This window comes from Thunnus albacares, chromosome 1 (assembly GCF_914725855.1).
Source record: "Thunnus albacares chromosome 1, fThuAlb1.1, whole genome shotgun sequence".
Taxonomy (NCBI): domain Eukaryota; kingdom Metazoa; phylum Chordata; class Actinopteri; order Scombriformes; family Scombridae; genus Thunnus; species Thunnus albacares.
The window spans coordinates 32,405,893-32,420,647 of record NC_058106.1 but is presented as its reverse complement, the minus strand read 5'-3'; the positions used below and the strand labels follow the sequence as shown (position 1 = coordinate 32,420,647).

At 37.1% G+C, this 14,755-nt stretch overlaps 1 protein-coding gene across 1 annotated transcript in view; it reads left to right on the top strand.

Moving 5' to 3' along the window:
* The window catches only part of luzp2 (leucine zipper protein 2), a 165,999-nt gene that overhangs the window by 68,372 nt on the left and 82,872 nt on the right, over window positions 1–14,755 (top strand). Inside the window, exon 2 of the mRNA XM_044355408.1 lies at window positions 11,471–11,588. Within this exon, the coding sequence (XP_044211343.1) occupies window positions 11,471–11,588 (118 nt within the window). The remainder of the gene's footprint in view (window positions 1–11,470; window positions 11,589–14,755) is intronic.

The window sequence follows — 14,755 nt, the reverse complement described above, 5'->3', positions numbered from 1 at the left end:
TCCAATTCCAAATTCTCCACCTCACATCATCCCCCTCCTTCCTCCCCTCTGCCTGGCTTAACTTGTCCTCTTGTGTTTTCCCTGAGTGATACTTGGAAGTTGGGGAGAGGCTTCACTGATTGCCCTTGATGTGAATCAGATGCATCTGCCTGCTTGTTACCAGTTCCCAACTTACGGAAACAGACACAGAGCCCCAGAGCTCCCGGTAGATAAGTGCTTTTCTTCAGATTGACAATTTCTTTTTGTTATATCAAGCCCTTAAAGTATTATACCTGTGACAAAAGCCACTCCATAGCTATTTTAATGTGCTGCAAGACAAATCAGGGGTTTCTGTGGTGTATTGTACTAGAGGTGCAACACCTCACCTTAAAAGAAAACTGCCTTAGCTAACATCAAAAGAAATAATTACAAGAGCTGAAACGATGATCACTGAAAATAAAAATAATGAAGAATCAATTAACCCTTTAAGACTTTTTCAAGGAAAAAAAAATCTAGTTCCAACTTCTCCATTGTGAGGAGTTGCTGCATTTCTTTAACCTTATATGATAGCAAACTGGATATCTTTGGGTTTTGAACTAATGATCTGACAAAACAAATGATTTGAAGATGTTTCCTTGAGCTTGAGGAAATTGTGACACTTTATAGACCAAACGATTAATCTAACTGAGAAAATAATTGTCAGATCACTTGATTATGAAAATGATTGTTAGTTGCAGCCACTGTTATGCTGGGAACTGTTAAACCGTGATCTATTGTAATAACTGGATCCATAAAAAGCAAAGACACATTTTAACAAGTTGGGAAAATGGAATCAAATGGTTCAGTTAGTCACAAGTGTGAATGTGTGTAAAGTAAAACTCTCTTCTGAGGTCAGACACGGGGTTGTAGTTAGTCTGATAATTGCCTGCTGGATGCAGTTTTATTCTATAGAGTGTTCACTGTGTAGAAGTTGGTTTAAAGTTCACATTCACTAGCTGGACTTGTATCAGTCGCTCGGTGTTGTTTGTGGTAATGAGTGTGTTCACACGCAAGAGGTATTTCAAAGAAGCGCTCTGTGTCACCCTGCGGCTGAAATCCACTATATATCCATTACCACCTCTGCGAACCATTCTCCCCCTTGGGAAACCCTGCAGAACCACCTGATTTTAAAATATTTCATATCAGCTAAATGTTTTGAGTATAAGAAGTTAAATGTGTCCGTAAGTGATGTTCTGCTTTAGTGAAAAAGAAATTATTTAGAAAGACTAAGAGTGCTTCACTTATCTTTTCCCTGCATTTATCCTGTTTTACCACTGCAGTGCATTAAATCGAAGCTCCATAATACAGTATAGCTCTTTTCCCACACTCAGCACGCATCACATTATTCCATAGCTCACCCTCTTCATAAATAAGTCACTGAACAAATAAATATAACATGTCATTGTAGAGAATTTAGACTCTTGAGAAAACATAATGTATCATTTACATATAACAAGGATGGATCAGGTTTGGATTATGTTTGTGTTAAATTTCAGCGTTGCTCATGCTATGTACTATGTGTTGCTCATACAAATTAGGAAGAGCAGAATTAAGAGCCAAAGTTAAAAACTGCAGTGTTAATGTCCTGAGGATGTTGCCTCTATTGTTGTTTCTTGTAGCATTTTCCAAACACTGGAAACAAAGCTGGATTAGATGTTGTCATAAAATGTCGCTGAGGGAAAAGGTGAGGCTCTCCCACATAAAAGGGATCGCTTTATCATTCGCAATAGCAGTAAGCACTGATGTCTGGCAAAGTATGCCTTTCAGAGTAAACAAAAAAGTCCAAGCTCAATCCAGCATGATTATAGCACAACAATTACTGAAGCTGGAATCACAGCGTCGCACATCTTTGAAAAGCCAGGATGGGCGGAATTGCATTAGATACACTCAAATCCCAGATTTAATTGAAGCTGGCAACTGTAAGAGGTTCCTGGGATGCTTTTAAAACAGTAATTTGTGTGATATATGTATTGTGTGATATATCCCTAGATGAGAGCTTCCACCACAGGAAGAGAGAATGAGTCAACATCATGCATTAAGCTGAGGAAAGACATGAAAACTGAACGTCATTATCTCTGTGTTACCAAACGTATGTATTATGTAAAGTAGAAGGGGAATGTATAGAAAACAAACACTGTGTGAATACGTAAATAGCCAGAAAAAGGGGGTTTGGTTTTGACCTGGTTAATTTGAAATCAAATGCAGTTTTTGCAGGCGTGCTCCTAGTTTGACTGAGGGGGTTTCATGTCACTGTGAAAATGATTTGGATTGTACATGACAATGGAGAGAGCAGAGTGGATTCTCTGATGAGCTCAACTCACGCAGAAAATAGAGAAATACACTCAGGATTCACTTTTCTCTCCACATATGACTGAAGGTAAAACTGAGCAAGAGACAAATAGAGAAATTATTTATTCAATGTTGAACTGAAATTGAAAATGGGAAAGGAATGAAATTCAGTGGATTTCCAATCAAGAGTATGCATCATGTCAGCATCATATTGTATCCGTTTGTGGATGGACAAGGAAAAATTATAATGTATTATTAATACCTTTAGTTGCATTCACTTTTCTTGTGTGTTTTTGTTGTGACAATTACATTTCCTTTTGCTATAAAGTGCCTATCTGTCTAGAAACAGTATTGTTTCCTAGTACATGTAGGGGATGATAGAGTGTTAAATGTCGAGGGAAAGTAATTGGCATCTACTTATGCATGAAAATGCCTGCAAGTAATCATTGAATTATTCATCTAATATGCTAAGTATTTCTATTTCAATGCCTTAAACCTCCCTTAGTGGAAAATTACATAACTTAAGTGATGAACAAATTAGACGGACTCACTTTTCAAGGATGTGAAAATTGATGGATTTTATATCATTTACAATTTACCACCACTGTAATGTTATATCAACTGCTCAAACACAGCCTGAAACGAATAATAAAAAACCCTGTTTAAATATTTGCTTGATAGTTTGCATGATTAACCAGAGGTCAAAATTCTCCTCAGTGATCCTTACATCCGCATACACAAACACAGCTGAATGCTCTCAATTTCAATCCTTTAATTCAGGAAAGTGTGAGAGATGCAGAATATCTGCATTTGTTGCTCATGTGTAAAATTGGTTTACACCACTTTAATTTGATCTGTCTAAATGATAAAATGTGTAAATGCAAATTGTACTGCACTTAATTATTTTATGATAGATGCATCCCCACTCACACTGTTGGACAGTACTTGTTTTCAAATCATTATTTTGAGTTATATGATCTTATTTATATTTTAATTTAACATTCATGAAGAATTTTAAACACTATAATTTTACTTCTGGGCTTTGTCAGAATATATACGATTCTGCCAACAACCATTTTTGTTTAACACTTCTTAGAGTCATGTGGTGCATTATTTGCAGCACATTTTTTGTAGTAGTTTATTAGAAATTCTCGATGACAACACTGTCCTCCCAAGAAAAACGACATAATAGGTCATAATGTCAGTCGCCAAAAAATGACGTATAGTTATTTTGAGTGACAGGTGCCATTTACCAGAGGTAGTAATTATGACCTGGAGCAGTGGTGCAGTTCAGATGACAAATATAAAAGTTGACAATTTTCCTCATTGGGAGGATGACGGGTGTTGGGAGGCTTCAACCCAAAAGTGGACTTTATCACAGAGAGACAGCTGTTTGTGTTCTGTTTCCAACCATGAGTCAGAAAGGTTTTTTGTAAAACTGCAACTACGATTAACCCCCAACCTTAACCGTGTGGTTATTATTGTAGTCAAGACGACAAAGGTCACCTAATTTTAAGGAAATTAGGAAACACACCACATGTTTCTCTAACCTTAACAAAATGATCGTTTTAACCCACACCATAATCTTTCCCTAAACCTAACCAGAACTTAACCACAGCGTTGTCACATCATAAAACATCATTATTTTTTAACATCGATTTGTAACAGTTTTGGAAGGCACAAATGATGTTGTCCAGCTGATTACTGCAGATAGGGGCGCCAGATTAGAGAACGCTCCTATGTGTCCTTCTGGAGTGCACATGGTCAAACAACATATTTGGGCATTTAATTTGGAGGACTTGGTGGTTTCAATGCCAATGAAACATTGTGTATGACACTACAGTGCAGCATAGTGTGATTGTGTTTCTCAACAACACATAATTGCCCATAATAATAATAATAATAATAATAGTAATAATAATAATAAAGAATGCAGTCAGAAACACATAAAAAGAAAATAATACATTTTTTTGTAGATACACACCATTATTTTGTTTTAGTGTCCAACAGTATCCTTAAATACCAGGATTCCCTCAGAACAACTCAGCTCAGCTCAAAACAGCAAACGGGGCATAATTTTAGAAATTATGGGCACTACAATAAAATAACATTTCATTTCTTTGATGTAGTCTATACTCAGTGGGATACAATACAAGATGAGAGAAGGATAATTATTGAATATTTGCCTATAAAACTGGTAATATATGTAACATAAAAACTTGAAACAACCAAAATGTTCCCACTCATTAGTTTTTTAAAGTCACTCTCAAGAGTTATATCAACCACAGTACAAAATAATACATTTAAAACATGATACCAAACTTCACTTTATGTAAACATATTTATATTTATATTTTGTGATATGTTTTATGTATTTGTAATTCAAAAGTAAATAAGAGTTTATGACTATGCTGTGACATTCAAGGTCCACGCCTTCTTTGACCTTTATTGACAAAGCGAAATTGGCTTCCTCAACACCCATTGTTTCACCATGTCCCCTCACTAAACAATTACAGAAGATTTATTGTCAGACATCCCCTGACATGCATGCAATTAATATTCCCCGCTGTCCATGATGTTTATACAACAGCTGATAAACATGACTGACTTTTGTTGCAGATGTTGGATGGTGGTCATGCTCTGCTAGAGGAATATATTAATTCCCTGACAGGCCTTGGGCAGTCCCCCTTATTAAAACTATTTATTTGCCCCTCCTAATGGCATAATTAATCCAGCCTGAAATTGGAAGTACCACATAAACTGTTGTCTGGCCATAATCTGCGTGAAGGCAAATAAACTCCTTTTATGCTGAGTAGTTGTTGGTTTCTGTGACTGATGTCTTGTAAAAAGCTGGGGCTTCAACCTGCTCCGAACACTTCACTTTGCTTTGTTCCTTGTCGTGCATGCCCATAAACGGCTGTCCGCTCTGTAGCCTTTGTTGCTAAGGTTTTTCCATGTGTTGTTTGCATTGTCCACTCTCATATTTCGGATCGGATTTTAGCTCGAACATTTATGGATGTATTTGACAGGTTGACATTTCGAGTAAAGAACAAGAAAATGAAGTGAAATCTGACTACTACTTTTTGTTTACGTTGCCTCCCAAGTCATCGAATGGGGCACTAAGGTGGTTGGCCTTCGTGTTTTTCAGTATTTGCCTTCCAAAATAAATAAAGGAAGGTTAAAGGAAGACAAGGAAGTGACAGCATGTCTCATTTTAGGACTCTCTAGGAAAGCTAGCCAATATAGTTTTATATTTTGTTAAATTGTGTGCCATTATGGATGATAGATGTTTCAGTAATGGGTAACGCTGAAAAATATCTCCGGTTGGAAGGTAAACTGATCTCAAAGGAGACGCACACTTATGAAAAAGCTGACACATTCATGCCTGCATATTTATTAAGGTCATTACATTATGTGTTTAGTTGACATGTGAAATGAATGATTGATAGTGCTCAGGTTCAACTCTGGGTGGGTATTAAAATAACCGGTGTGGTAGTGGAGGAGCCTCCAAAGACACTGTGCCCAGGGGAATCCTTTAATTTGTCCTTGTCTGTACCACCTTGTTTTTTGTTTTTTTTCAGACCGTCTCCTGCAAATTTTCCAAAAATAGCACTGGAAGTTTATGTAGGGGAGGGGGAAACATCAAGTTACTCAACCTGGGAACACACAGTGCTCCTCTGTGATTATTTTGCTGCAGCTAATCACTAAGCAAATGATGGTGGATGATATCCTCCATGCCCTTGCGGTAGGTTTTACTGGTCTCTACATACTGTATGTGGATCTTTTTCCAACTGTTATCGACTTGGTTTTATCATTTTTATTTTGAATTGTCAACAGAGCAAACAACACAGGCAGATGAATGATTTCTCAACTCCATACACTACTGAACAGCACTTAAAAAGCATAAGAAAGCTCAAGTAAGATGGAGAAAACTAGGTACATACATTTAAAGGTGAAAAAGATTTCAGTATGGCAAGTCTACCAGTTTAGATCAGGGTACATCTTCTAGTGTTGAGATAGCTGTAAGCAGAACAATATTACCATCAGGCAGATGTGACTCTTGAGTCTGAATAGGTTTAACATTAACTCCCACCCTTTTACCATTTTCATATTTTTATGAAAATCACTCTGCTGTCAGTTTATTGTGGGCTGCTCTCTGCTTTCCTCATTGCACCTTCAACTTGAAGCCACTAATGTTGCTTGCTATACTGGACACCTTTTTACATAGTACAATTTTATTCTGAGAAATATGTTTAGTTAATGCGATGAAAAATGGTGGCTGTTTGACAAAAAATGTGTGGGCAGAATTTAAACTGTTAGATGGCATACTTTACTAGGCTTTGCTCATGTAAAACCATGTTATCTTTGGTCTGCCTACAGTATGTAATTAGCTGTCATAGGAGTGAATCTTGTGTTAGATTGCTTCTGTCAAAATGTGAAACATGTTGGTTTTTTTATTTATGCACAGTCCACACTATATTTGAATAACACATTTTATATGTTTTATATTTTTAATCTTATACTGTATTGTATATTTCAATCTTAGAATTCTGGTTTTTAAGAGTGCCTTGCTAAAAGACTGTCATGTAGATTCATGTGGTTCCTTTTCAGATGACAATAAACTTGGACTTGAAGTGCTCAATAGAGGCTGCAGGGCTGCAATGGAAAATGTCAGCAATGTGGCAGAAATATGCTTCAGTAAAAAGTATGAGAGAACATTTCAGCAGTCTTACAGTTGTGTTCAGGCTGTCCACTAAAGCTAAGCTTTTGTCTTACTGTGTCTACATTTTAATAGTATTTACAGGCTAGTCCTTTTCAACAGTGGACCATGAGCTCCCTGCAGCTCTCTCTGTGAGGCCGGATGCCATAGCCTTGGCTTGCTTTATTGAGCCATTGCTTGGATGTTGACTGTAGTCTACAGTAGTGTTTCCTTTAGCCTCAGCAGTTCTATCTCACACTGCAGGGTCAGCCTCATATAGAGACCTACTGTGATACCAAGGGTAAAGAAATATTTGTCCTCAATAATCGGATCCAATAAATGATGCCTCCCCTTCAGTCTCGGGAGTTTGATGAGTTTCATGAAGACAGCCGAGGACTGATTTCAAACTGCAGATGTCTGAAATGAAAGAATTCATTATCTCATCACTACTGCTTTATGGTCATGTGCCTGGTGGTGCCATTTCTGATCATAAGCCTCTTTGCCAGGCATTCTGGTCCTCATTATCTCACTTCTCTGCCTTGAAAAAGGGGGATCTTTGTTTGGGAGGAGGCAGCTAGAACACTGGACTCTTAGGAGGTTGCAGTGCAATCATGCAGCTGTTACGATTTGTTTGTTGTAATGAGCAATTTATAGTGGATCAGCTGAAACAAAATCCAAGCTTTATCTAAGAACCTTGTGATATTCATGTTTCTGTGTCAGTGGGCCTCAAATTATGGGTCTTATTCATTTCACAGATACCCAAGGGCCTATTCCATTGGGTAATGAATAATATGGCAGACAGGGAGGAATCTCTCACCCAATCTTCCCCCATTGCATGAACCTGCAATAAATTTCCCGCCAATGCCATATGGTGGCAAGTCATGTGTGGGATTCAGTATGCCGTGTTATTTATTTATTTCCCAGGTGTTGCTTTGCTATTAGTGATTCATGTGTTATTGTGTATGATCTGCTACTGGGATCTATGACATGGAGTGTGCAGGGCTTTTGGAAGACAGCCCAGGCTGAAACAAAGCCATGGACTTGGGATAATGTGGCAGCCTCTGCTCCATCCATGATGGAGCCGAGCGAGTTTTCTATTTTTCTTTGGACCTAGGAATGGTCGACTAAAATTTATTATAAACAGTGATTCATTTAAAAGGGGGCGATAAGTGAGAGTTTTTGTGACTACTAGTAACTATTCAGGAAGGGGTTATTCGACAACGTCAAATGCATATGCTTTGTTTAGTCCCATGTTCCCAAATTTTAGACTATGATTGGTGATTATTCTCTTGATTATTCTTGTCTCGTAACAGTATTTATATGCTAATTTGCAACAGAAAATATGTTTTGAAAGAAATGTTTAGCCTCCTGAATTATGTTTATTGTTATTAAAATACTGTAATGACAAAATGTTTTTAATGAATTGGTCTGCAAAGTTGCAAAATATTGATAAAGTATACTGAAATACTGAACATACATGCAAAGCTACTCTCTGACAACATATATCATTTGTTTTGCTACAATATCCACTCATTGCAACTAATCATGATTTAGGTTTTTATGGTTATGTTTACACAACTCAAAGAACTTGATTAAAATTAGATAAAGAGGCTTGGTTAAATATTAAAGTCAATGCTAACTTGAAGCACAAGACAGGAAATGTTTTTTTTTTTTTAATATTTAACCAGAATTATGACCTTTCCCTGTCCTGTACCAAAGTATTTTAGTAACCTAAACCTGAACACACAGAACACAGGACTCGACCCCAGTCCTTTGTACACCCACCATCAACCCTGACCACCCCCCAACAACATCTATGTGATACGAGAATGTAAAACTTCCTGGACTGGGAAAAGTTAACATAAACTGAACAGCAATCATGTTTCCTTCAAAATTAATAATGTAATCATTTAGTAGTATGTAAATGTAATTTTTTAGAAGACTGGGTTGTCTTGACCATGGTACAATTAGAGAATTCCTGTAAGTGAAATGTTTCTAAATAACCTTAGTTTTACTTTAGAAACCACCATCATACCCATCTGATACTAATTTGAATTTAAATCTACTACAGCTTGTCCATGTATAAATTATTAACCTCAACATGTCATTCTCAAATTAATTCTAATATTATAATCTATGCGATACTCTTTGTGTGTTTATTTTGTCAGTCCCAGAAACCCTTTGATGTGAAACACTTTTTCTACGTTAGCCTAGTTGCAAAGCAATGGCTGAAGTAAAATGGGGCAAGTGAGGATCACAGAGTGAAGCAGGGCCATTTTACTGGCTGACCTCAATTTGTCTCCTGATAAACACAACTCGTCCTGACGGAGGGAAAAAAACTCTCTACCTTACAGAAGTTGATTCCATTTCCAATACTAAGATTACATTTTAGCGCTTGTACTTGACCTCTTCTTTTTTATGTGTCTGCTCTTTGACATCTGCGGAGGGCCTTTTGTGACTGCTATTGTCAACTATTATAACTAAACTAATGCAGTGCCCAAAAAGTGTCTGTTCAGAATGGGCTGATTGCTTGGCCTCCAGCTGCTACTTCAACGTACAGAAAAATTAATACAGTTGATGTGAGGTGTGAATGGGTATATACACCAACAACATGAAAGAAACTAACATTATATTACACAGATGATATAAAAAATAAGTATTCTAAAATTACATAAAAGTTATTTTTTTATTTCAAGTAAAATAAAATAATTAATAATTAATAAAATAATTTGCATAAATTTGCTAAAATTAAGTGGTTGGATCATTTTGGGTCATTTTGGATCATATCAGGCTCTTAGATTGCTCTTATTTTCTGTGCCTCCAGTTCGGATTTGAGTGGGTATGTTTGCGGGAGACCTATGCTCAACCATGTACCTGAACGCCTCCTGTGTAGGCACAACGTTTCAATCATTGCTGCAGCTGTTGCTGCTGATCTGCTAAACGTGCTGCTCGCGCTATGTTTGCTCAAAAGATTTGTTCTTTGTCTTTGATCTCAGAACATATGAGACAAACTGCTTTCGAACTGCCCGTGGAAGTAGTATGCTCCGTTTACGTGTATAACTACAGTCATTGTGTATTGGGCTCTGAGCGTTCCCAAAACGCGGATGACCTTGGATTCTACGCTTTCTGTCTAGACACAGAGTAAGAGTGTCCAGTCTTGATTAAAAGCTGTCTATTTTTGTTTTTTTAGAGCACTTTTCGCTGACTCGTGTCAGGCCTCGTCTCTGCTCTCTCCCTGCTGGAGTCAGTTGACAGAGCCCTGAAGCTCCGCTCTGCCCCTGCATAGAGCGGATCAACATGCTGATTGCTGGTTTATTCAAAGTTTATTAATATTAAACACATCGCATGTCCAAATTGCACCAAATTCAACACTGCACTCTCTTTGTTCCCCAGCAATGCACCCACCAAGTGTGGAGTTGATTGGATGAACGGTTCAAGAGATACACAAAGGACATACAGACATACAGACAGGGATTCCTTCCTTTAGTAGAAAGAAGACTCAAGGGCTCATCAAAGTAATCAAATTTGTTAGCTGTAGGGGAAATTTAGGGTCTCTTGGAGCATTTATTAGCAGGGTAACCACATGCAGATACACTTAATTTTAAATACATCCCAGAAGAGTTGTTGATGTCCTTGACTCAGTAAACAAGGATGTTAAATTCAATGAAAAAAAGATTTTTTAGTTTTTAGATTGGTATCAGGCAGTGAAAGTGAACACATGGTAACTCCTAACACTTTTATCTCTGATCATGTCAATTAAAAGGGTAAAAAGATAATCAAGTCACTAACTATGAACAACCAAATGTGTTGGTTCATCTTGTAGCTCTCAGTATTCCACTCCTGAGCTTTCATTCCCTCTGTGTCTGCTTACTTATGGTACACCGGGTCCCTTTAACTCTCTTTTTTTTCTACTCAAATCTTCTTTGCGCCCAGTTCTTCAGAACATCACTCACTGGGGATTACATTCATAATAAAAAAGAAAATCTTGATTATGGCTACAGTTCATGAAAACATGCTGTGAAGTAATGTTTGCCTCTCTGGAAGCTCAGTTACAAATGACAAAAACGCCTCTGCAGTGCCATTTAATAGAGGTTCAGATTTACACAGAGAAAAACAGGATTTGACAAAACACCCTGTAGAATTTTTCCCTTAATAATTGGAGGGACTACATGAATATTTAAATGGAAATGCAGGGGCATACCTCTGGTCAAAAGACATATCTCTGTAAAACAAGCCTTCACTAAATTGGTTGATTGAAAGGACTAGATTTTTTTTTTTAGTCATCTAGGGACTGCTGAGTAGATATTAGTTTTCTCCCCTATTGCTCTACCCCTTAGCTTTAACAACGGTGCTTTTAATCCAGTTTAAAACACCTCCTTGTCCCATGGGTGACAATAAAGAGTAAATTCTCTCAGCCAGTGGAAGACAGTTAATAGTGAAATCTTTTTCTCATTCTCTTAACAGACAAAGTTACAATGGGTTGGAAAAGACGCTGAAGGAAGTCTTCAGTGAACGAAGCAGCATCCTGCACCAGCTCTCCAAGACATCAAAGGAGCTGGACAGCATAAAAGGCAACATTCAGGTTGGAATTTTACATTTTCTCTTTGAAAAACATGGCAATGTTAGAAGGCTTTGTTGGCTGTGAGTTTGGAGATGGGTGTAATTTTACAGCCTCTAATTTCAGCCATTACATGACTTGGAAATGAGTGATTCCAGTTATTCTTCTCACTTATTATAAACCAACTCATGGTTATTAAATATTAATGTGGAAATATTTTCTATTTGGTGAGTCAACCCATTGTTTCATCGGTGATGTTTTACTGGAAATACAGTTGCTGAATGAGCAGTGCAGAGATGGAAATGCATATCAATTAGTAAGTAAGCAAACTTTTTTGAGCACTAATGAAAACAGAAGTTACAGACTTTTCCCAAGAGAGAGAAAATATCAAAAAAAATATAATAAAAAAAAAAAAGACAGGATGATCAATCGAGACAACTGTTTCATCCACTTTTCAAAGCCAGTTTATCACAACTTGGGTTTTATTTGTACAGGTTCAACCATCAGTTCTATCAGTTCCCACCAAACTTGAGAGTTCTGGAAACACAGAAACATCACATATGAGTATTTTGAAAAGCACTCTATAAATCAAGTGTTTATTATTATTATTATTATTATTATTATTATTATTATTATTATTATTATTATTATTATTATTATTGTTAGTTTAGTTGAGTTTAATGACCAATGTCTTGGTTAAACTTTGACCTACTGCACATGTATATGCATACTGTTTTCTTGTGTAATAAGGGATTATTACAACATTACTTTTTGGTTTTACAGTACTAGAAACTAAATGTTAAGTGAGGATGCTTTCAAAGCTAATGCCGTTTTTTTATTATTATTAATTAACTTCATACAAAGTTCAGTAAACAGAAGAAACCTAAATGAAATCAATATTTGATATGACCATGCTTTGCCTTTAAAACAGCACCAATTGTCCTCTGTATACTTGCGCACAGTTTTTCAAGGTACTTGGCAGGTACAGACGGTTGACATATTAAAGGAAAAACCAACATAAAGTGTCTTAGTAAGGTGTTGGGCCACCATTTGCCACAGGAACAGCTTCAATTCGCCTTGGCATTGATTCTACAAGTCTCTGGAACTCTTCTGGAGGGATGAACACTATTCTTCCAGAAGATATTCCCTCATTTGGTGTTTTGATGATGGTGGTTGAGAGCGTTGTCTGACGCGTCGGTCCAAACTCAACTGGGTTGAGATCTGGTGACTGTGAAGGCCATAGCCTATGATTCACATAATTTTCACACTCGTCAAACCATTCGGTGACCCCTCGTGCCCTATGAGTCATTGGGTCATTGTCATCCTGGAAGAGACCACTCCCATCAGGATAGAAATGTTTCATCATAGGATAAAGGTGATGACTCAGAACAACTTTGTATTGATTTGCAATGACTATTCCCTCTAAGGGGACAAGTGGACCCAAACCATACCAGCAAAATGACTAATTCCTTTGATTTGTCACCTGTCTGTGGGTTGTTCCTGCATCTTGGAGAACTTGCCACAGTTCTTCTATGGATTTAAGCTGCCTCAGCTACTTCTGTCTCTTCATGTAATCCCAGACTGACTCCATGACATTGAGATCAGGGCTTTGTGGGGGCCATACCATGTGTTGCAGGACTCCATGCTCTTCTTGTCACTGAAGATAGTTCTTTATGACTCTTATGGGGACATTATCATGCTGCAGAATACATTTGGAACCAATTAGGCACCTCTCTGATAGTATTGCATAATGGATAAGAATCTATACATATAAAGTGCCTAAAAGCTAACCTGGCAAAATTGTCAGTGTGTTACCGTGCTCCCAGATTCCAGCAGCATCGATTATATTATAACCAATGATCTGAGCTACAAAAATACCACCCAATCTGTTATAAACTGTAGTTTTCCTTTCATTGTATCCATCGTAAATCAGGGTACACACTTACTTTGAAAGAATGCGATGGCTCCTATCAAACCACAAAGTAAACAAACCTGTGGTTTCAATGAGAGATCCATGCAGGTTTAAGATTTACTTTTTGTCAAAAAATGTAGTGTTTCAGTGTGAGAAATGTTAGTATACTGTATTAACATATACTTTACATGTATATGTGTTCTGGAAAGCTTTGAAGATTGTTGCCCTAATTAAAGTTGGTTTAAAAACAAAGACGCCAAAAAAAAACAACCATATATATATATATATATAAATATAATATATACATATATTAATACACACACACACACACACACACACACACACACACACACACACACACACACACATATATATATATATATATATATATATATATATATATATATATATATATACCGACTCCTACAGTGAGTGTTATTTTACATAACTTTAGGTGGATGATAATGAGGATTATTATCCCTGTTGCAAAGGGAGGTATCTGTTGGTTCCGCCAAGTACTGGTCTTGGACATTTTACCGAGTAATGTACCTTATTATACTGTAGATATTATAATTCTGTGAGCTTCTCACAAAATACAATTATCTCAGAGTTAGATACTGCACATCACTTTCCACCAGTCAGATTAGGTCAACTTCATTATGGCTCTTGGCAATGACAAGAAATGAATAGAAACTCAATTATACATTCAGATATTTTAATCATTCAGTATTTTTCAGTCGCATCAATGTATGAAACAATGATCTTGCAAAACAATCCTCCCTCTCCTCTTGGACATTTAGACCTTGGGTTCCAGATGCCGCGGGTTTCTGCACAGCACTCCCAATGCTGCAGTATGAGTAATAGTTTTCTCTTTGCAGGGTGTTGATGTTTTTAAGCTTCAGGGAACTTTTTTTGGCCATTAAAATTGTCAGTAAATCAATAATCAAACTAATGATTTGCAAACTTTTCTTGCGTCTGTGTGTGTTGGTAAGAGATGTCTCGTGCCTGAAAAAAGCTCATGTACTCTGGCTACCATCATCCCCAGGACAGACTTTGATGTCTATTCACTCCAGGCTAGCAAGGTTGGCATCTATCTTTGCCCTGGGCCCTCGCCAGCATGCTGGGCAGGGCAGAGGTTGGGGTAGATTTGGAATGGTGTGCTGTGGAACAAATCTATTCTTTACTAAGAAAACATTATCTACATAAAAACCATCAACTTTTAAAGGAGAATTAAGTCAACAGGGACAAGCACTTAGTATTTTGGGAAAGATTTGATGGA